General features: G+C 37.1%; 1 protein-coding gene, 1 long non-coding RNA gene and 1 other non-coding gene across 7 annotated transcripts; 1 reads left to right on the top strand and 2 right to left on the bottom strand.

Annotated features, from left to right (window-relative positions):
- The first annotated feature begins 65 nt into the window (after positions 1-65).
- On the top strand, positions 66-23,035 carry POLH (DNA polymerase eta). 5 transcript variants are annotated; one of them, XM_072945004.1, is made up of 12 exons: positions 66-358; positions 607-664; positions 2,809-2,949; positions 3,192-3,326; positions 5,976-6,193; positions 11,665-11,834; positions 13,145-13,248; positions 14,385-14,504; positions 15,101-15,224; positions 15,764-15,829; positions 18,594-18,763; positions 20,781-23,035. In XM_072945004.1, the coding sequence occupies exons 3-12, from the start codon at positions 2,813-2,815 to the stop codon at positions 21,676-21,678; spliced, it is 2,142 nt and encodes a 713-aa protein (XP_072801105.1). In that variant the 5' UTR covers positions 66-358; positions 607-664; positions 2,809-2,812; the 3' UTR covers positions 21,679-23,035. The 5 variants fall into 5 exon arrangements, with proteins under 5 accessions (XP_072801105.1, XP_072801106.1, XP_072801104.1 ...); XM_072945005.1 differs by lacking the exon at positions 607-664 and having other exon boundaries at positions 11,668-11,834; XM_072945003.1 differs by lacking the exon at positions 607-664.
- LOC116284770 (U6 spliceosomal RNA) lies at positions 9,698-9,804 on the bottom strand. Its single transcript, XR_004194433.1, has one exon. It is a non-coding gene; the product is annotated as a U6 spliceosomal RNA (small nuclear RNA).
- On the bottom strand, positions 21,890-24,375 carry LOC140687696 (uncharacterized). The gene is made up of 2 exons (XR_012062145.1): positions 24,239-24,375; positions 21,890-22,046 (listed from the first exon to the last, which is right to left on the bottom strand). It is a non-coding gene; the product is annotated as an uncharacterized lncRNA (long non-coding RNA).
- Between the last annotated feature and the right edge of the window lie 46 nt (positions 24,376-24,421).

Raw genomic sequence — 24,421 nt, 5'->3', positions numbered from 1 at the left:
GGTTGCTCCTCGGTAGGCGGAGCGGAAGACGTAAGGGCCGCGGTGCGCAGGCGCGTCAACGGCCCTCGGCGGCGCGCGCGCTGTCTGATATCTACCCCGAGGGCTGACAGCTTAGCGCACCGGCCGGCGGTCCCCGAACCCGCCTGGCTGTTCAGGAAGCTGCCCGGGCAAGGATCGTGTGCGGCACTTGGTCCTTTTCCCTGTCGTTACAGGGAATAAATCTCTTTCGAAACAGACTGACCCGCTCCGAGAAAGGGGACAGATATTCAAGATCCCTTCATCTTCCTTCCCGTGGACACCGAGCCCAGCATCGGCAGCGTCCGCGAGCGGCGATTTTGCCAGGTGTTTTGTCACATTGGTAAGAGAACTTAGAACCGTTGGGTATCTCTGTTTTCAGACCTTTGGTGTTGCCTTGGCTATTGGTTGTACAATGTAGCAGCAACTGGTGACAGCACTGGGCCGAAATTACATGAAACAAAAATCCTTGCTCACAGATAGATAAGGCCCTGGTATTGCCTCCAAGAGGATTTTTCCTGGCGGTGCGGAAATGGTTATTTCCTCTGTAGCTCTTAAACTTCCCTCTTCACCTGTACTTATTTTCCTTAGGTGTATTATCATCTGATCGGCGCCAAGCTGCAGATTGGGATAAATCGAGAATTTAAAGGTGAATAACTGCAATTACTGAAGGGTTGTGCAGTTTTGACCATTTGAAGTGCTATGTACCCGCAAGACTTCGAAGTAGTGTAATCCTTATTCCCACAGGAGGGTTTTGGCAGAGTGTGTTTCATGTTTCAACTTTGAAAAGCTCTTGCTTTCTCCAATGAAATACATAAACTGAAAACTAGAAGTTAAAGTCTGAATATCCGTTTTGGCGTTTGTATATTTAGGAAGTGTTTGCAGAACTTCAATCACTGCTCCCTATTCACACTTCTAGTATTTGTTTATAATATTGTACTTAACTGGTGTTTGTGTGTGTGTGTGTGTGTGTGTGTGTGTGAGAGAGAGAGAGAGACAGTGCATTTACTATTTTTAATGTGGGGTTATCTGTTCCAGTACTACACAAAAGCCACTTCAAGGTAAACTGATTTCTGGCATGTTATGATTTTAACTTATAAGTGTTTAAATTATCACATTCTGTCTGTTTTAGGTAAGTGGAATTGATAAGGAATTAATGCCTTGACTACTCTGATTTTTTTAAATTCATCATTTTCTTTCCACTAATCTTCCAGCTTTGTAGTTGCATGACACTTTTTTCAAGGTGAATGTTAATTTTTGACATTAAAAAAAAAGAATACTGTTGAGTGCTTACTCAACTGTATAACCTGTGTTTCTCATATTTAAATCATGAATTACTGATGTTTCCGTAAGTATCTTGTTTACTTTAGGTCAGTGGTTCCCAATCTCTGCTGCCTATTAGAGTTTTTAAAACTCACGATGCCTAGGTCACACCCACACCAATTAAATTAGATGTCAGGTGGTAGAAACCAGATATCAATAGTATTTAAAGGTTCCTCGGTGATTCCAATCTGTAGCAAAGTTTGTCACTGCATTAGTTTATATTCCTTCTTCCAGATTTCTGTCAATGTTAAATGAAAACATTAGTTTGTATCCACTGTATGTGAAATTTGTTCTTTCAATCTAGCATCTATACCTTTATGACTGTTCACGAATAGTTTGTAGCATTGTTTTCTTCTTGTTTTCAAAAATTTACATGAATTGGTAGAAAATCACCATTAGAAGACTACAAAGTAATTATTACAAGCCAGATCCACTGATGGGTTCTTAGCGGTTGAGAAGTTTGAGGAGAAACAGGGTATTTGTATAGTCTCAAAGTATCTCCCCTAAGATATTAGCTACTAAAGGAAAAATAATAACTTTATAGTGAGATACCTAGCAAACAGTATCTCAACCAAATAATATGCTTAACATCACTAGTATTAAGACATACTGACATCACGTACCTCTTGGCATGATACACTGAGAAAAGCAGAATACTTCCATAATATTCTCGTCCAAAATGCATAACCTAGTCTAATCAAGAGAAAACAGACAAACCTAAATAGAGAGACATTCTCAAAGTAACTGAGTAGTTCCCTTCAAAAGTGTTGACACATGGTTATGAAAAACATGAAGAAGTATCACAGAATAACCGGTAAAATTCAAGTGAAATATGTAGTGTGAATATTGTACCAATGTTCATTTTTTTAGTTTTGATAATTGCGCTGTGCAAAATGTTAGCATTAGGGGAAACTAGGTGTAGGAGAACCATACTATATTTGCAACTTTTCTGTAAGTCTTAAAGTATTTCAAAATAAAAAGTTAAAAAAATTCATGTGAATTCTATGATATATATATAATATATACAAGTATTATATATATATGAGCTTCTTATATATATATATAAGCTGCTTCTCTTTTCCTTGAACTTATATGTTATATATGAGATTTGTCTGTCAACTAGATTAAAACGGTTGGCTTTATCCCTCCATTGATGTGCATTATGGTTTTAATTTGCATTTACCTATGACTAATGATATTGAGCCACTTTTATGTGCCTGTTGACTGTATATCTTTTTTCAGTTCTTTGGGGGATGGGTTTTCTTTTAAGCTTTTAATATTTATTACCTTCCTAAAATTATATCAATTTATTATTCTGCCAGCGTATGTGAAAATACCTATTTCATTCTTGTTATTTTCCATGCTCCCATGTTTATGGTAATTTCAACAGTGGAATAATGGAGATACAATTTTCCTTGGCACTTCAGATTAGGTATCCTTTCTAACTGTCCATAAAATACTGTCTTACAGAAAAATGGCTAATGGGCAAGATCGGGTAGTTGCTCTAGTGGACATGGACTGTTTTTTCGTTCAAGTGGAGCAGCGGCAAAATCCTCATTTGAGGAATAAACCTTGTGCAGTTGTACAGTACAAATCATGGAAGGGTGGTGGGTATGTATCACAGTTATTGTTGTAACTGACAGCTACTGTTTTAATCTAGGAATTGTTGCATTATGCTAGGTCCTATTTTTGAGATTTCTGAACTGCTGTGTTTGAGAATGAATAGTAGCATCACTGACCAAAAAGTTTCTACTGTTATGTTTATATTTATAGCCTACTCATCATGTAAATTTTAATTATTTTTGCTTATGATCATGTAATATTTTTCTGTTCCCCTTTTTTTCTAACCTTAGAATAGTTGCAGTAAGTTATGAAGCTCGTGCATTTGGGGTCGCTAGAAACATGTGGGCAGATGATGCTAAGAAGTTATGTCCAGATCTTCTACTGGCACAAGTTCGTGAGTCCCGTGGGAAAGCTGACCTCACCAAGTAAGAAAAAAAGATTGCTTAAGGGAAATGGAAGAGTTGGAAGAGTTCCATGAGGCTAGGAACTGATATTTCTAATTTGTTTTGTATAAATAACATCTGAAAAAGTTCCCTTTAGTCAGCTGACCTTTCTATGTGAAATGAAAACAGATTTTAATATTGTATTTTAGGAACAGTTCAGAGTAATTATAACCTATAATCATTGCTGTCTATAACCTATAATCATTATTAATATCCTTTCAGTTCCTTAATTACCTAAAAATTGGTTCTTATAATTAAAACTTAATATCAATTCTCATGTTCTCAAGTCAAAAATCTGAAGTATTTGAAGTAATTAAATTGACTATGAAATTGAGTTTTTCCAGAGATGGCTGAGTCAAACTTACATTCTAGTGCAATATCTAGAATTATTTGCCATAATTGAACAATGTCAAAGGAGCTTACCTTCTGTTTTTTAACTGAGCTATCTCTCCACAAATTTTAGAGGGTTAGCCTTGGAATGGGAGACATTAGAATTGGCATAGCCAAGTTAGGGGTAGGTACAAACCCCAGCCATTATTGTAATTCTAACAGCTAGTAAGTATTCATATGTCATATGCAGGCACTGTTAAATTCTTCATTGCAATGTGTCTTAAATCTTACATTGTTATAAGGTAGGTTCTCATATTACCCACCCTGACCAACTCCCCACTCCCCCCGCCCCACATACAGATGAGGAAACAAGTTTAGAGTTTAGAGAGGTTAAGTAATTTAAGTTCACACAGGAAGTAGAAGTCGGAGGATTCTCACAGTACACTAAACTGTGTGGTGTGTGTAAGGATCATGCTTTGACTTGGAACTTAAGATATTCCTGAATTCACCCATGAATTAGAAGTCTAAAGGTGGAATGTCATAGCCAATCTCACATTGGAGTTATTGCCAGAAGAGAAGACAGATTTGACTGAAGATTAATACCTTAACCCCAAAGTAGAATTAATTTGGCTAATGGACATATGCTACATTGCATTGAATAGAACTTTATGCTGGTAAAGACAGTGTAACTTTCCAGAAATATATTTAACTTCAGAGTGCGATTTAAAAAAGCCACATGCCACCAAATTTAAACTGGATCATTTATTTTACTCTTAAAATTTTCATCAAAAAGCAAACAAAGGCAGTTTTAGAAAATTTAGGAGTAAGTTTATACACCAGAGAGTTATTAAGACCGGCTAATTTCAAATTATTATGTTAACAATTAACCTGAGATGATAGGTTATAAAAATAAAAATGTGATTTGCAGAAGTATATATACACTAAGTTTATCAAATATTCTTGAAAATACCTTGGAGTAATTTACTCAAAAGTCTGTAAAGGAACAGCAACTACTGCAAAAAAAAAATAGAGCATCGTTTCCTTGCTCTGTATGTGTGTGAGTATGTTTTGCTCTCATGCTCTTGCATATGCTCCCATTCTTTTTTTTTCCTTGAGGTCTGTCTTCTCTCTAGCCCAAAGAATGATTAGAAGAAAAAAAGCCAAGTCTTTCTCTAATTCTTTCTTCCTCTAATTCTATCATTTGAAAATATTTTAAAACAATAATTGTACTAGTTTTTATAGATGTCTTAAGAAGTACAAATATTTGCATTTTAATGATAAATAAATAAGTTCAACAGGAGCAAAGTACTAAATTCGAAGCAAAGGGGGAGGGTATAGCTCAAGTGGTAGAGTGCACGCTTAGCATGCACAAGATCCTGGGTTCAATCCCTAGTACCTCCTAAAAATAAAAAATCTAATTACTTACCCCGCTACCAAAAAAAAAAAAAAAAGCAAAGAAAAATCCACATATTGCCATAAAAAGCTAGCTATATGCAGCCAGAAAGGCTGCTTGTTATGGTTTGACTAGAAGGTACATGGTGACGTTGGTATCTCCCAGGGAAGGCTGGCTGCCTACCTAGATGTATCACCACATTTTAGGCATTAATCTTCAGCTTGATAAATTGAATGATAAATATATCCAGAAGTGATTGGATTTGGTCGGTTGTATGTGTATGTGTGTTTATATGTAGCGAGGACCAGCTCACAAATCCAACTCAGCACTGACTGAAGTATAAAATCTACATGTCACTTTGTTAATTTGTAATGAGAAATACCATCTTGAGGAAGACCAGATACCTGGGTTCACTGATCAGTGCAGTGTTCTCTGTAAGTTACCTCTTATTTGAAGACAAAAGTAGAAGAGAATACTACATGAGGGGTATTATAAATAACAAAAGAAATAGATCATCATAGTAAAATGCTTTCTAGTTAAGCTAGTTTGAAGCATTTCTTTCCTCTTTAGAGAGATCCTCATCACATAGATCCTTGTCCCATAGATCCTTGTCACATAGATCCTTGTTCCTGGTCTGGATGCTTTTTACCTTGGTGTAGTGCTAGAGTCCAACTAGAGATGTTGGCCTCTGTGGGTCTTTTCCCTGTTTCTGTTACTGACCATCTGCCTGCTCATTGACCCCTTCAGCTGGGTTACTATCTAGTCTCTGTCAAGCCATTTCTCTTTTTAAGGAGACGTTATACTGACTCTATATATTATTGTTCTATTATGAGAGGGAGGGGATGAGGCTGACAGTCTCAATGTTGCCTCCATTTATTGCCTCCACAGATAACCTTTATACTTTTTAGGTACCGGGAAGCCAGTAGGGAAGTGATGGAGATAATGTCTCATTTTACTGCGATTGAACGTGCCAGCATTGATGAGGCTTTTGTAGACCTGACCAGTGCTGTACAGGAGAGACTACAAAAGCTCCAAGGTCAGCCTATCTCAGCAGACTTGTTGCCAAGCACCTACATTGAAGGGTTGCCCAAAGGCCCTATGACAGCAGAAGGGACTGTTCAGAAAGGTACTTCCATAGCATCATATTGCTTCTGCTTCCTGCCTTTGGAACCTGCTTTGCTTGGGCACGCTGATCCTTCTTGGATTGATTGAAAGGAAAGTTAAACTACAACGTGAATGAATCACAAGGACTCATCTGGAAGGATATACAAATTCTCTTACCTTTCCAGGTATATGGATGTTGAGAAGCTGTGAAATCTGTATAAAATCAAGTTTCTTGTTAGACATTATTAGGGCAGGATAAAGTTATCAGTAGAAGGCTGACTGAGCACTTCCATCATTTGTAGGTTAATTTATATTATTGTAACTTGGTTTCTTCATCATAAGAAGGGTGAACATTTTTAAGGGGACCTCAAGAACAAGGAGTTGAGTCACTCAAAATTTCTAATCGGTTCTTTGCTTAATGTCATCAAAGGACTGCTCAGGGCCTCTCATTTTATTTTACTTCTTTTCTCCTTCACAGTGATTCCCCCCACTCCCTTCCTGCCCTACAAACCCACTGGCAATCACTGATGTGTATCTTCTTAAATATATGTATGCCTATAAATTGTACAGTGTTGCTTTGTACATGCACTTTTAATTTTTTATTTGTTTGCTATTATCATCTTTCTTTCTACCTTTCTTTCTTTAAATATAGTTGATTTACCGTATTTTATTCATTTCAGGTGTACAACATAGTGATTCAATATTTTTATAGATTTTATTCCCTTTAAAGTTATTATAAAATAATGGCTGTATTTCCCTGTGCTGTACAATATATCCTTGTTGCTTATTTATTTTATACATACTAGTTTTTGTCTCTGAAACTCGTATCCTTGTCTTGCCCCTCCCCCTTCCCTCTCCTCACTGGTAGTCACTAGTTTGTTCTTTACGTCTGTGAGTCTGTTTTGATTTTATATTTGTTTGTTTTATTTTTTAGATTACACATACAACAGATAATAGTGTTGTCTTTCTCTGTCTGACTTATATAAATGTGCTTTTTTAAATTTGTGCATTTTAGTTACAAGATAGCATTGTGTTATTATAGATCTCATTCTTTTTCTTAATTTTCTTTCATTGATAACTTTATAAATCTATCTGTGTAGCTGTATTTATGTGTAATTGACTGCTTTTAATTGTAGCATAGTCCATGGTGTGGATCTACCTTGTTTACAGACCATTCCCCTAGTGATAAACTCATTGGTTGCTTCCAACTTCCTACTGTTTATATGATGAATGTCCTCATTAATCCTCTTTTGGACCTATGCAAGGGTTCCTCTGGGAAATATTTTCAGGAGTGGGCACTAGATCATAGGGTAAACACATACACTTAGTTTCACTAAATATTGCCAAATTGCTCCCTAGAATCGGTGTAACAGTTTGCTCCACCCCTGACAGTACACAAGAATTTCTGTTTCCTCTATATTCTCGCCAGCAATTGGTATTATCTAAATTTTAAAATATTTTCCAATATGATGGCTATAACAGGGTAATTTGTGTTTTTGGTTTGTTTTAATTTGTATTTCTCTATTTACTGAGGTTGAACTTCTCTTCATATACTTGTTAGCCAGGTGAGTTTCTACTTTTGTGAATTGCTTACTTGTAATCTTCAGCTAATTTTCCTTTGGATTTCCTGCCTTTTTTTTTTTAACAAGAGTTCCTTGCATATCCTAATTATTAGTCCCTTGTCTATTTTTGACATTTCAAATATCTTTTACCAAGTCTGTCATCTATTAACTTTGTTTTTACTGTGTTTTGTTGAGCAAATTCTTTTAGTCCATCAATTTTTCACCTTATGATTTGTGTGTTTTGAATATCGTTATGGACATTCATTTCTACCAAAAGTTCCCAGAGATGTTTTTCTACATTTTCTTCTATTTGCCTCCATAGCTTACTTTTAGGTATTTCAACCATATGGAGTTTTACCTTTTTATTTGATTTAAGGTAGGGAGCCACTTTAATTATTGTTCTTATAGTGAGTTAGTTTTACCAACAATTATTTATTAAATACATTCTTTATCAACTTCTTATATTTAAGTTGGTCTGTTTCTATATTCTATTAGTCTGTCTGCTTCTGCTCCAAAAACACATTGTTTATAGTAAGTATTTGATAAGGATTCCCCTCTGCTTTTGTTTTTCAAAATTATCTTGGATATTTATTTACCTCTATTGTTCAATATATGTTTCAGACTACATTAGTTGTATTCCTCAAAAATTTTGATGGAATTACATTAAATTTACATTTTTAGAGAAGATAGTAATCTTAATATTAAATTATTCCATCCATAAACATTTCACCAATTTTTTAGGTCTTCATTTATGTCCCTTTTAGTGATTTTTAAATTAAAACTTTTGATTTATATTTCTGCCGCTTCTGAAATCGAATCCAGTATGGTTTCCTTTTTCTTTCTCATCTAAACTTCTGATATACATAAAATATACAGATTCTAAGTGTACACCTTGACTGATTTTCACAAAGTAAACACTCTTGTGTAACCAGTACTCAGATCAAAAAACAATATGAGAAACCTAGAAGCCACCCTTGCCTACCCTCCCAGTCATTATCTATCCCTCTCCCTGCTCTCCTATGTAACCACTGTCCTGATTTCTATTTAGCTTGTTTTTGAACTTTATAAAATTGAAATCATGCATTGTATCCTTGAGTCTGGCTTCATTTACTCTACATTGTCTTTGTGAAATTCATTCTGTTGTACATGGCTGAGTTTGTTTACTCTCAATTGCTGTGTAATATCCCATTATATGAATATACCACAATTTATCCATCTACTATTGATGGATATTTTGGTTGTTTCCAGTTTTGGACTGCTAAGAATAGTGCTACAATGAGCGTTCTTGTAAATATCTCTTGGTGAACGAATGTATGCATTTCTATTCGGTATATGACTAAAAGTGCTCAGTTGTAGGGTTTGCCTATATTCAGCTTTAGTTTGCCTGTAGTTAGATTTGGTAGATATTACCAAACATTCTCCCAAATGGTTGTACCAATTTATAATTCTACTAGCAGCATATGAGAGTTTTAGTTTTTCCACATCTTTGTCAATACTTGCTTTTGTCCACCTGAATTTTATAGATTATTGTTCTAGATTAGAGAAGCAAAGGAATGCTGTGCATCTTCTGTGGTCCTTTTCAGTTGACATGAACATAGAGCCACAGAGGATTGCAACATTACCTGATCCAGGAGAGCAATGATAAAGAAATCTAAAGCAGAGAAAATTTAGCTCTACCAGCTAAGAAAAGTCTAGAAAACCCCATAATTTCAATAAAATATTCATATTTTTATGTTTCTCAAAACTAATAAATACTAATAAATGATTTTAAAGGAAGGATGTTATAATATTTATTCTTAATATGTGCAAGGCACTGTGCTAAGGAGCTTTATATAAGATAGATACATACATGCAAACTTGCATTTTTTCATACATTTTTATTTGTTTATTTATTTTTAATATACATTTTTTATTGAGTTATAGTCATTTTACAATGTTGTGTCAAATTCCAGTGTAGAGCACAAAAAAATATGGAACGCTTCACGAATTTGCGTGTCATCTTTGCGCAGGGGCCATGCTAATCTTCTCTGTATTGTTCCAATTTTAGTATATGTGCTGCCGAAGTGAGCACCAATCTTGCATATTTTTTAATTCTCACAATGATCCTGTGAGGTAGTCCTCTCATCCTCATAGACAACAGAACCAAAGCTTAGAGAATTATGTAACTTGCTCAAAGTCACATAGTAAGTTGTGAAACCAATATCTGAACCCAGCCTGACTGCAGAATGTGTTCTTTTAGTAGTTACGTTATACTTGTTATAGATAAGAGCTAAGGACTTTAGTGGGTACCCCAAATTTAGCTAGATTAGTTGGAAAGGACAATGATAGATGAGACCTGAGATTAGCCCTGAAGTATTGATAAGAGATATTTAAGCAAAGGGGAGCAGAACAGAGTTAAGGAGTAAGAGTAGGGAGATAGAATAAGTGATATCTTAAGGTAGAAACATGGTATGTTCAGGAAATTGTAAAGATACAACAAACTTGGGATTTTGGAAGGTAAATTGAAAGGGGTAGATGGTCTTCAATACCAGTTCATAGAGTTGGGCACTTTATTCTGTAGGTGTGAGAGAGCCAACAGAAGTTTTGAATAGGGGATAAGGTTAATAACTGGTATCTGAGAATATGTAATTTGTGGACATTGTATAGAATGCATTCAGAGAGAGGGTGGTTTAGAAGTTAAGGTGGCCTAGGCAAGAATGAAGAAAATCTGAATAAAATAGTGTGGGTTACAATGGATATGTGAAATATTTTGAAGTGGGCTTTAATAACTAGATGACTAAGTAATGGGGAAATAAAGTAAAAGAAGCCAGTATTAGATTTTAAATCTTTAACAGACATAGGGATTGTTTGGGAATGAGAACCTATGAGGAGGTAGGTATAATAAAAGTTGACTTTAATAGTATTTTGTTTGATACTGTAATGAAAAATTCAAGAAGACTTATTCTGTAGGGAGGTAGAAATAGATTAAAGTTTAAGAGTTTGGGAACAGAGATTAAGTGTTGCATGTACTCTGCATAAGCAAATGGGAATGTAAGCCAGTGCCAGTTCACTGAGAGAAAAAGCACATACACAGAAAAGAGGAGAATGTTGCTCAGTATCCACGGTTAGGGTGTTAGAGGAGGAAGACAAGCCAGCAAGGGAGAGAAGCAGCAGTCCTCAATAGTTGGAAAATCCTTCCTTCCATATGCTTATCTTTCTCCTCTTCTCCACATAAGTGAACCTTCGCTTTAACTCTCCAAGATACTTTGAGTGTATTTTCTTGTCTTGTTCATACCTCATTACTGCCTCTTTAAACCAGCATGTGTATATCTCCTATGTACCTACCTTCCTTGTTAACATAATTTTTAAATGCTTTTTCAAAACTGTGCCTGGTTCTAAAACTGAATAGTAAAGATATTTTCAAGGCCCAAAGTCCAAAACTACATCTAATTTAAATAACTTGTCAGGAGAATAAATTTTCTAGAGCCTCTGATTGGATTTAAGCTGCTCAACTGATGGCAGCCTCTAAAAATACATAAATGCTAACATAAATTTATACTGAAGTGTGATTAATTCTGAATATTTTCTAATTGAGTAACAGAATTCTTGGCTGTGTGCAAGGGAAGTTGAAGGAAGAAAGTTCAAAAACTATAGAGAAAACAGATGTACTTTTAAGTCATTGCTCATGAAAAATAATACAGAATATTTGTTGGTTATTAGAACTCTAAAGTTCAGCCTGGGCCGGAAGCTAAGGCTGCTGGAGTGGGTATGAAGTTGAAACTGATCTCTGTTGCGGTCTGAATGAGTCATACCACATTCTGGCTGCCATTTTTGGTGAAAACCTACATGTCTAAAGTACCTGAAATCTAAGCATTTCTGCACTAGATAACACAATTAAATAAAAATCCTGATTTAAAAAAAATGTCTAAATGTGCTCTCTCAACTTTTTCAGAAGAATTGCGAAAACAAGGCTTGTTACAGTGGCTTGATTCTCTTCAGACTGATAATACCGCCTCTCCAGACCTACAGCTCACCATGGGAGCAGTGATTGTGGAGGAAATGAGAGCAGCCATAGAGAGGCAGACTGGTCTTCAGTGTTCAGCTGGAATTTCACACAATAAGGTGAAGGCTAATAGATTTCAAAGAGAAACTTGGATATCTGTAGTTAAATACAGCAAGGATGGATATGAGTGGGGAATTTAAATCACTATACATATACTTGGAAATGGGTTTCTATTTTAAACTTCATGTTAAGAACTAAATAAAAACCTAAGTAATTCTTTAACATGGGAATTGACATTGCACTTGAACTTTCCTAAGAAGCAGGCTGAAAAATTTGCTGAAAATGGTTATTTACATAGTTGTATCCAAAGCATTTCCTTAATGATTGAACTAGCCAAAGAAAGGAGGAGGCTAGTCTTTGAATTTTATAAATGAACCTATTTCTTTTCTTTTTAAAAAAGTTGCTGAATAGTCTAGTGTCATTTCTTACACGAAGTTGCGTGGGTGTTCTATGCTTCTATTCTGTGCTTTCTGATTACAGTGCAGTCAGTGTGGGCCTGGGGTCTTCATCCCCTCAAGACTAGGCTCAGTAACTGGGCAGTGGCTGGTTATCCCTGGTTACTCCTCTTCCTTCAATAAGAGGAAATTTGCCAAACTACCCAGCAAGCAGAGTTTTGGGGGCTTTTTTTATTTTCCTGGTTGTGTGGAGGGAGGGGAAACAGAAGTGTCAATATAATAATTTAAACTACACTGTGACCTAGTAGAAGTTCCAGAGAATCTCGCCAATGAATATAAAGTGATTTTATACTTTTCCTACCGATTTGTGAAATGATACCACTGAAGATACCACTGATTCTTTGAAAAGACTTCTTGAGGATTGTTTCATTTTGAACTCTTATTTAGTATAAGAAGATGTTTGCTATTATAGGATGATTTTGAGCCCAGTTTCTATCACAGATACTAAATTATGGTCATCTTATTGAATCCAGGACTCAAAATGGACTAACCATTAATCAAGAAATGTAAATAAATGGGGTAGGGTAAAATGAATTTGCTTCAGCATTTTCATATGGACACACTGAGAAATACATCTGAAGTTTCTTCTGCAGCTTCCCTGCTTTTTACTCTCTTGGAAGTAGAAGAACCTTAAGGAATAGATAAGGGTGGGGAAAATGACGGAAGGAAAACTGAGAAGTGAAGATGTGGAGAACAATGAGGATAAAGACGGGGTCATGTTTTCCACTGCGGATGTTGTGGGACACCGAGGTTTAGAGATGTCTTCAGTTTCTGGTTTTGTTTTTGTTTTTACCATTGAAACCATCAGTTACAGCCCTTAAGCTGTGTATGTGTGTATATGTGTGTGTTAGTTTTCATGAACTCTCTGTGTAGGTATTGACAGTAATGAGGTTTTTACACTTTCCATGCTCCAGGTCCTGGCAAAACTGGCCTGTGGACTGAACAAGCCCAACCGGCAGACCCTGGTCTCACATGGGTCAGTCCCACAACTCTTCAGCCAAATGCCTATTAACAAAATGTAAGTATTCACAGAGCACTTTAGATTTCACTCATATACATGTGAAGGACCTCTCTTGTTGTAGTTTCTTCCGTTCTTTAAGGATTAGAGCCGGGGAAAATAGGTACCCTGGCGTCAGGAGGGAGATTACACAGGAAAATTTGAAAAACACAGATACTTTTTTCTTAATGAACCTTCAATTCCAGATTATCTGTGGAAGAAACTTAGTCTTGAATTAAAAAAAAAAGAACTGATTTTTAGCCATATATTTAACTTCTTTCTAGGCTTTTTATTCAAGCCTGTTACTAAATAACAAATAGGGATTATACTTCTTTTATTTGTTTTAATATCATATCAAGTTGTTCAGGGCAACTGAACTCCCAAATAAAATTAATAACTAGGTTATGCAAACCAATTATGTGTCTTTGACAAGGGCTTGTAATGTTGTTGAAGGGACAAGATATAACTGTTCAAAGCAATAGTGAAAGTGCTCTTACAAGACTGTAAGTAACTTGAGACAGACTTATGAAAAAGGCATAGAATTTTGTTTTTAGATTTGGCACAATTTGGAGAGTCAGATGAGACTAGAAGAGAAATATCAATTTGGAGAATGCTTTGAACACAGAGAGAAAGTATAAAGTATTTTCAGGGAACTGGGACATAAACTAGTTTAGCTGGACCATGTTGAGGGAGACAAGTGATGGAAAAAGGACTGAACAGATGGGCTGCGGATAGATTATTAGAAGTCTCAAAGGCCAGGCTGAAGAGTTTTGACTATATTCTTAAATATGAAAGGTTTTAGCTATGAAAGGATTTGTTTTGGAGTTGGAATTTTAATCCCTAAGTGGGACAGTAGATTGTGTACAATTGTGTGCAATTGAAAGTTTTATATACAGTTGTCTTGATAACTCATTGATAACTTTCCCCTTATGTTTATGCTATGGTTAATCTTCTTTCTAGGTCCTAACTCCCAGAGTTCTGAATTCCCAGAGTCATCTAGTCTTATGCTAGAAAACCAATAGTTTACAGAACTAATGTGTCTTATTTTCTTTGAACCTTCTGGAGAGCTTCTTACGCAAGCAAAATGTCTTATGTCTGCTGCTAACTAGATATTTATGATGTGACCTACAAATTTTTGGTCTTTCTGTTGTTGTTAGCCGTAAGCTTGGAGGAAAGCTAGGAGCCGCTGTTATTGAAATCCTGGGGGTACAATACATGGGAGAACTGACCCAGTTCACTGAATCCCAGCTCCAGAGTCATTTTGGGGAGAAGAATGGGTAAGTGATTTCTAATACTTTTCAGTTATAACTTTCATGGATATGCTAAATTCAAATGTAGACAAGAGCATCAGGTAAAATTTAGACCTATCTTGTGGTTAATGTTTGTTCCTCAAGGTAATGTCATTGGTCCTTTTGCTTCAAAATATTAGATCACTATAGCCTGTCAGTCTAATTTTTCCATGTACCTAAATGGGCTGGTAGATAGGAACTGTGTTACTTTGATGCTCAGGTATGTTTGTGTACAACATTTATGTGTGCTGAGATGCTGATACGCCCTTAAAGTCCTTGTATTTAGGCTTAGTAAGTCCCAAAGAAACCTGGGAATAGGAAATCTGTGGCTTCTTGGCACTTTTCCAAAAATACAAATGATGACATGGCTTTAGAAAACATAACCAGTGTTGTTCTCCTTGGCAATATATTGTACTGGAATTCACTGGGAAGGGCAGGGATTCTGTTAGAGATGAAGTATACTTAATTTTGAACAAATGTTTCCTTTTCATGAAAGGGGTAAAAGATAGTGTAATATAGGTATTTTGTTTTAACGAGAATAATCATTCGCTTTCACCTTTAAACCTTTTTGCTGGTTTTATTAGATCTTGGCTATATGCCATGTGCCGGGGGATTGAACATGATCCAGTTAAACCCAGGCAAATACTCAAAACCATTGGCTGCGGCAAGAACTTCCCAGGAAAAACAGCTCTGGTTACTCGGGAACAGGTAGGCAGACATTCTTGATAGAACTTGCCTCTTTTAAGGGAGTGAGTTGGTAGTTTCAGTAGCTGTGGAAGGTTTAATATTTACATGGAACCTGTATCCTATAAGCTATGAAGGGAATAGAAGTTCTTTTTTGTGTTGGAAACTGACTAGTTTAACCTGTAATCTACTATCTTTTTTCCCCTTTCTTCTATCTAAAAAGAAATAGAATGGAGCTGACTGAAGTTCAAAATGAAATTACTCATTTTTTGGTAGATGAAAACTTGGGAGGCCAGGATATTGTCCCTCAAGCTTGTGTCTTTTCTCAGAGCTGGAACATGCCGGAAATTCACCTGATGGCATGCCAGCAGGAAAAGAAAATGAAAATTGTGAGCTAGGGCAGGTCAGAGTACTTAATTTTCTATGATCTGGTGATCCTTATGGGGAAGCCTTTGTTGCACATTTCCATTTGGGGGAGAAGTAAACAAAACCACCACTTAGTCCTATAATAAACCGAGAGTTTTTAAATTTTTGAAAAACTAAAGTTTCAATACCTTTTCTAGGTACAATGGTGGCTTTTGCAATTAGCCCAGGAACTACTGGAGAGACTAACCAAGGACCGAAATGATGTAAGATTTTTCTTTCTTTATTCCTGGGGTGAGCTTTGGGATTTAAATACCAATTACTATTTACCTTATGGAGTAGAAACAGAGATCCAAAAAAATTACCAGGAGAAACTTTTAAGAAATCTTTTCTCTTTTCCCATAAAACTCAATGTGATTTTCCAAAGCCTAGATCTGTGAACATAAGACCTGACCACTCCTGTCTCCCTCGTTACTATTTGCTTTTACTTTTTTGTATATTATCTAAATCCTCCTGCAGCTCTGAATATACAGAGGATCTTCATCAGAGTACAGACCACTAAGCCGGACATTTAAGGGCTGGAATGTAAATTACTGGGCTTAAACATCATCCATGTGACAAAGAAGTACTTGCAGTTTTAAAGAGAGTCTTAACTCAAAGATTTGACATCTGATTAGTTTCTTTTTCTTCTCTCGTTAAAAAAGTTTTATTGATACATACATATATATATTACATACCATAAAATTCACCCATTTACAGTATATATTTAAGAGTTCCTCAAATATTTCATAATCAATTTAAGAACATTTTCATAACCCAAAAAAGAAATCTACCCATTAGCAGTCACTCCCCCTGTCCTAGGCAACCACCAGTCTGCTTTCTGTCTCTAAACTTACTATTCTGGACATTTCCTATCTATGGAATAATGTAATAGTGACTTTTTGTGACTGGCTTGAAATATTTCAGTTAACATATTTTCAAGGTTCACCCATATTGTAGCAAGTATCAGTACTTTATTCCTATCTATGGATATACCATATTTTACTTATCAGTTCATCAGTGAATGGCTATTTGAGTTGTTTCCACTTTTTGGCTATTATGAATAATGTTGCTATGAACATTCATGTGCAGATTTTTGTGTAGACGTGTTTTCATTTCTTTTGTATATATACCTAGGAGTAGAATTGCTGAGTTACATGGTAATTCTGTGTTATCATACTGGACTGTTGTGGCACTATTTTACATTCCCAGCAGTGTAAGAGGGTTCTAATTTCTCTATTATCTTTGCTATTATCTTTTTAAATTTTAGCCATACTAGTGGATGTAAGGTAGTATCTCATCGTTTTAAGGTGCTTATGGGGCTATTTTCTTAGAAGAAATGTCCGTCAAAATGCTTTGCCCATTTTTGAAATGGGTTGTCTCTTTATTGAGTTTTAAGTTTGTTTTTTTTTAATTTGGGGGGGGTAATTAGGTTTTTATTTATTTTTTAATGGAGGTACTGGGGATTGAACCCAGGACCTCGTGCATACTAAACATGTGCTCTACCACTGAGCTATATGCCCCCCTCTCTGAGTTTTAAGAGTTCTTTATTTCTTCTGGGTGCAAGTCCCTTGTCAAATATGTAATTTGCAAGTATTTTCTCCCATTCTGTGGATTCTCCTTTTCCTGATGGTATTGTTTAATGTATCCTCTCCTGTTGAAACATAAACTGTATACTGTCAGGAATTATCTATAATTACCTGTTTGCCCCTTTTTAGCTGAGGTGGTGGTAAATGTTTGTTCTTTGGTAGGCAACAAAAGGAGGCATACAATTCCTGTTGTGTTGTGGGCCTATTTGACTTTTCCCACTAGGTGTCACTCTGTTCTCATCTCCTTATTCTATAACCACTTTGATTTGGTCTCTGGCTACTTCTCTGACCTCATGTCCCATCATCTCCCTCTATGGCTCCCCCTTTAGCCTCCACTCCACTGGCCTCCTTCCCATTTAACACACCAAGTAAATTTCACCTTCACTGTTTCCCCAACTACCCTGTCACATCAGCAGTCTCCATCACTCTCTGCCTTATTCTGCTTTTTTTCCATTGCACTTTGTAGTCATTCTATTATACGCCTACTTATTTGTTATACATATCTCCGACTACAAAATAAGATCCATGAGGACCCAGACTTGATTTTGTTCCCGCTTATATCTGTAGATCCTGATACATAGTAGGCATTCAGTTATGGGTTTTAGTCAACAAGGACGGCTTTGTTATTGCTAATTTGTATTCTCTTGAGATATACAAATCTGTACAAATTGTATTTACAAAATGCACAAAGTATATTTTTACCTAAAAAAACAGCCACTGCTCTTGGTGTGTTTGCCTTAGGGGTATTTCTTCTCACTAGGATCTTTTGATTTTGAGGGAATCATTATGTGTGCTTTAAACTTTATTGCTTCTTGACCCTTATTTCTTAGTTTGCTTTGCATCAGCAGTATTCAGAAGCTCAGACTTCACTGAGAAGTGAATCAGTGATCTTGCTGTCTAGAGCAGGCTCACTACACTGTATCTTCTATAGATGGGCTCTAAGGAGGTGCTAGTGCAAACTTCTGCTCTTCTTAAGCCTAAGAGCATCAGGACAGATTAAAGAATAGATTCACTACTTAATCCTGACATCCTGGCTTGGACCTCCTTTCAGTTACTTATATGAACCCTTCCTACAGTCACGGAATGTAGTACTGCAGGTATTTGGTATAATCTTCCTGCATGGACCCCACAAAAAACACTCAGGAGAATCCATTTTCATTTATTCTGTCCTGTTCCCATCACCTATCAAAATACCCTAGATATTCTAATGTTCCATCATCCAATTTATGTCTTCTCTAGTTAATTCTTAGACTCAAAAACAGCACAAAAATGTTTAGATTAAACCTATTTCCAAACCATTCTGTCACCCTGGTTCTTTTAATTTCCTCTCACACAGTTCAGTATATAGAATCCAGATGCTCAAGGTAATTTTAGTTCTGTCTCAATCCTTTTACACCCACAGAATGGCAGGGTGGCCACTCAGCTGGCAGTGAGCATTCGTGTACAAGGGGACAAACGTCTCAGCAGCCTGCGCCGCTGCTGTGCCCTTGCTCGCTATGATGCTCACAAGATGAGCCAGGATGCATTTGCTGTCATCAGGAACTGTAATACTTCAGGGACCCAAACTGAATGGTGAGTTTCCTTCCAGCTCATCTGCTTTTGAGACTTATATATATATATATAAAGCTTTCCAGCTCGGGTAGGACCAGGAGGATGGTCATGCACTCAGGGAGAGAACACAGTAGAAGCAGCAGAAACGAGGCAGCTCAGCTGCAGCTTCTCTGCCTACATTTGGTGCATTCCAGTGCCCAGGGGTGGGTTTGAGAGGCACAGTGAACCAGTAATATCCCTGCCTATATCAATTTGCCATAGTCAGGAGAACGACCAATTGTACTTGGGAGTACAGCACTCAAGCTTCAAGAATACACTTGGGAACTTCTCTCTCAACTACTTGGTTGTTCTACTAGCAGCTTCTTTCGTAATGAAAGTGATCTATATTCACAAGAATCTCTAACATCCCAACTCAGTTATAAGCTCCACTGGTGTAAGACTCCCATAGCATATTAATAAAATTCACTTAAGTTGGCTATGAAAGACAACCAAGTATATGACTGCAGTGTGTTCATCTACTGTCCAGATATTAATGATTTTCAGTATTGGAATCCCTTAATTATTTATTTAACATAGCCTCTTAAATTGAAAAAAGTATTCCAAATTCACAATGGAAATATAATTATGTGAGAAAGATAAATTGGTTGCTTATAGGTCTATATTGGAGATTGTAAAAGGAAAAGTTTAGTTAGCTGTCTGAGTTATTGCTTGTCTGAATATATGGGCATTACTATTATATTTACAGACCTACAACATGATGCGTTCTCTAAAGTTAAAGTTTTTGTTCTTAGAATAATTTTACCTTAATTTCCTAGTATATTTTCACACATTGATACTTTAATTTCCCAGTATATTTATTTTCAAACTTTGAACACTTTTACTGAACTAAATGATAATTGTGATACTATGTTCACATGAAACCTTATAAATTGATAGACTATAACAAGTACTCCTCACCAAGAGTGTGAAAGTTATCGAGAGGGAAGCATTAAAATTATCTGATTATGAGATTGTCTCAAAGCATGAAAGAGGAGAATAGTTGTGATATGGTCTTTTTTTTAATTTATGGTGGGGGGAGGTAATTAGGTTTATTTACGTATTCGTAGAGGCAGTACTGGGGATTGAACTCAGGACCTCATGCATGCTAAGTATGCGCTCTACCACTTGAGCTATACCCTCCCCCTTGAGAGATGGTCTTAATTTTAAAATAGCATTTACTTTTTGCCTCATCGAGGGACAAATCTGTATATAAAAGCACATTTCATCTTCTGAAATTCTACTCGTGAAAATTTATTTGGGTAATTAGACGTAATGAGGAACTTTATGACAGGAATTTCTTGAAATGTTTCTTAGACCAGGCTGGGTAACCAGAAACAGTTGTGAAATTTCATTCTCTAGAAATTCTAGAGTTGAAAGTCTGTCAGAGTTCGTTAGATGGTATCATCTTTAAAAACAGGAGAATGCTGGGGGAGGGTATAGCTCAAGTGGTAGAGTATATGCTTAGTATGCACGGAGTCTTGGGTTTAATCCCCAGTAACTCCTCTAAAAATAAATAATAAAACCTAATTACCTCCCCCTTACCACCGCCCAAAATAAAATAAAAACAGGAGAATGCATAAGAGGGTTTTTTTTTTTGCAAAAGTCTTTCCAATCTAAATATTCTAAAGCTTTTTTGTTGCCCTGAATAGTTTCTTGCCCTACCCCTGAATTACAGTGACTCTGCAGCAGTATCTGATAAAAACAAACCCAGCTGTCAAGGGATCCAGCTTACACATGTCTGACTTGGTAGGTGTTCACCAAGTCAGTGATTCTGAAAGTCTGGTCCTAGACCAGCAACATCAGTATCACCTGGGAACTTGTTAGAAAGGCAAATTCTCTACCCATCCCAGATCTGTTGAATCTATATTAATCCAGTACACCCTAAAGCTTGAGAACCACTGCAGTAATGACTTTCTTTTGTGGCAGAACCAGAATCCCAGTCATTTACAAATTGAATCTGTGACCTGGTGCTAATCTTGTTCTTTTACTTTCTATACAGGTCCCCTCCCCTTACAATGCTTTACCTCTGTGCTACCAAATTCTCTGCCTCTGCCCCTTCACCTGGCACAGACATCACCATCTTCTTGAGCAATGACCCAAGTTCTCTGCCAAAGGTGCCAGTGACCACCAGTTCAGAAGCAAAGACCCAGGGAAGTGGCCCAGCAGTGACACCCACTAAGAAAGCAGCCACTTCTCTGGAATCATTCTTCCAGAAAGCTGCAGAAAAGCAGAAATTCAAAGAAGCTTCACTTCCATCTCTTACTGCCACTACCCAGGCTCCTATAAGCAATTCACCATCAAAGCCCTCATTACCTTTCCAAACCAGTTGTACTACAGGCACTGAGCCCTTCTTTAAGCAGAAAAGTCTACTTCTAAAGCAGAAACAGCTTAATAATTCTTCAGTTTCCTTCTCTCCACAAAAACAACAGTCCAGCCCTAAAGAGTCACCAAACTATCTTCCAACAGAGTATCCAGATTGTGCCCCTGTCTGTGAAAAAGTGTGGCATCTAGGATCCTCTAAAGGAACTCCTGCAGAGATGGATTTAGCCCAGAACAGCCTAAGCAGGCTTGCTTCTTTAACTTCCAAGTCCGCTCTAGAAGTGGCTCAAAAGGCAGCTACCACCCCCAGTCTACTGGCTGCTGAGGACCAAGTGCCCTGTGAGAAGTGTGGCTCTCTGGTGCCTGTATGGGAGATGCCAGAACACACGGACTATCATTTTGCATTGGAGTTGCAGGAAACCTTTTTGCAGTCCCACTCCTCAACCCCTCAGGTTGTTCCTGCCAGTTCTCCTCAAAGCAAAAGAAATCCCAAGAGCCCTTTGGCCTCCAATAATAAACGCCCTAAGCTGGAGGGCATGAAGACACTGAAATCATTTTTTAAGCCATTAACACAATAGTGCTGCCCTCATGCTTGCTGCAGGGTTTTAATATTTTACCTGTAAACTTGGAGACAGAAATATGTTAACTTCTCAAGGAAATTTATAACTTTATGTAATTTTTAATAAGAAAAATAATCAGGTTAGATGCTGAGTTAAGGCTCCCATCTCTTTATAGGAATGGATTCTAATCCTATTGCTGATAGGGATGTAAAAATTCATCTTCCAAAGATACAACTGTTTTCAGTTTTTAATTGTTAGCATTTAGGGAAGCAGTGTCATGTAGTTAAAAACGTCTGGACCTCAGAGCCTAAGAGATCTGGTTCCAAACCTGGCTCTGCCTCTTGGAATAGGGCCTCCAGCAAGTCACTTTCCTCATTTTCCCTCATCTGTAAAATTGAAATAATACTTTATATTACTGAAGATTAGGGAAAATGTATTTAAAGTATGTAGCTTCAAGTTGGCACAGAAAAGGAACTGAGTAAAAAAAATTTTAAATTTGACTAAAATGTGAGATTTAAGAATGTAAGGTGAACACTTGAAACTCTAAAGTGGTAACTAGTTTAGGGCAGGGCCCTGTACATAGAAGCCACTCAATAAATACTGAATTTCATTCAAGTAAACCCTTTTATAGCCACAATTTTAGCCATTGGCCCTTCTACCTGTTGTATTTTGTTCTAAGGTAGAATAAGATTATTACTGGACCAGTTCAGAAACTCTGTTTAGTCATGATCAGAACGAGGTCATCTCTAGGACCTTGTTACTCCAAGTGTGACTTTGAGGAGCAGCAGCATCAGCACCACCAGGAAACTTGTTACAGTCTCAGCCTTACCCCCACCCCACCTGAAGTTGTATATTAATAAATTTGACAAATACTGATACAACAGCCCATCAGGTTTGTAAAGGGCAACGTCATTTCCTTAAACCCTAAATACAAATTTAAGAGCGAAGTGTTTGGGCTTTAGGGTCACTGGCATGTTCATCTCCCTATTGAAGTGTGAATATTAGCTTAGGGTTTTAAATGAACTACTATAGCTTTTTTATAACTTGTCCATGTTTATAGTACTGTATTCTTAATCTCCATTTTTATATGTGGAAGGTCAATTTTGGCTTTTCTAATATGGGAAACCTTAATTACACAGCCCGAGGGGGGAGGGGGGAGGATAAGAAGGTAGGGAAAATGGCATATATATCCCCCCTCCCATACATGCACTCAAACCAACTGCTTTTTAAACTTATCCATACACTGGGGGTCTGCAGTTTGAAAGGGGAACATTTGAAAACCATTGGGTCCAGCAAGAAATGATTTCTTCCCCCAAAGATCCTTTACACTTTTGTGGCAGTTAAATATCTAATAAAAGACAGTACTTACTGTGTACATGGCCTTTTCCCTACTAGGTTTGTAGATTTCTTAAAGGCAAGAATTCTTCACAGTGCCTTGCACAGAATAGGTGCTTGATATTCATTGGATGAAATGTATATAGTGAACATTTTAGATTACCAGAACTGGAATATTACAAACGTACATACTACTAGATTGGGGGCGGAATTGCTCCTTTATACGCCTTTTTATCCTCCTGAATGTTCCATTAATATAGCAAAGTGCCTCACTAGTTCCTGGAGATGTCTCATTAAGTACTGAGATCATTTCCCAAAGCTTCCTTTCTTAATCCAGGGAAAAGTTTTTTTTTTTTTAAATCTCTTTTGGGTGCTATACAAATCAATTTGAACATATTTTTAACACTTCAGGTGACTGGAAGGAGTCATACAGAAAAGTAATGTGGTAGAAACTGTGGTTTCATTGGACTTCTAAAGGCCAAGACAGGCAGTAGGCAGGGGTGGGGAGAACACTAGTAAATAACCAATAGAGACAATGCCAACAGCACACCTCATTTTCCTGGGACTGGCAGCCCTGCCCCAGCATACTGGCAATGAGCCTGTGGAGGGGACAGCAGACAGACGTGCAAAGGTCAGTGTTGGGTGAAAGCTATAGGACCTTTTTGCTGAATATAACCTTCCCTCAACTGTTTTATCAGCAACTGTACAGACGGAAGTAAACAGCTCTTAGTTCCCAACACCAGGAGGAAGTTCCTCAACCACAGGCTACTTAGTGGCAAGTCAAACCAGTGATATTTAAAAAGTAGCTGAGCTTGAATGGTAGGGAGGCTATCACTTTAATACCCTGGAAGCAGAATGCCCATGGGATCTTGGACCACATTTATCATTAAATTTCTTTTGCAAGGATCACTACTGAAAATGTACTCCCTGCTTTTTGCAGTTGACTTTAAACTTGGGCCATATTTCTCTACCCATAAAATATGGTAGTCAGGTACTCTGAAAAAACTAGGAATAAGGGACAGAGGTTTGGCCAGGTGGTCCTCATAGCTCCAAGGCGGTTAAGACTATGTAAACCTCACTTCGGGCTATTTTGTATTGCTAAGAAAATTGAGAGGACCAGATTGCATGTCTAAATTCTGTAGGTGCCATGCTTATCTCCAATCTCTTGACAGGATATAGTAGCAGCCTCCTTACCATTGTGACCATTAGCAAGTAGCTAACTACTTAAGTACAGGGTGGTTACCTATCTTAGCTGAAAAGGCAGCAGTTTCACTTTCTATTCTGCTCAAAGAATGATGCAAAACAGGCCAGAATTCTTGGGTCACAGCACTGGAACACTGATCACACGTCAGGGAGAGGAAAGGAAGAAGGGTGAATGAGTTATCAGATTGGTTCTTTCCCCATTCAGGGCTCAGCAGTTTAAAGG

The sequence above is a fragment of the Vicugna pacos genome, chromosome 20 (assembly GCF_048564905.1).
Source record: "Vicugna pacos chromosome 20, VicPac4, whole genome shotgun sequence".
Lineage (NCBI taxonomy): Eukaryota > Metazoa > Chordata > Mammalia > Artiodactyla > Camelidae > Vicugna > Vicugna pacos.
This window is presented reverse-complemented; position numbering and strand designations above follow the sequence as displayed.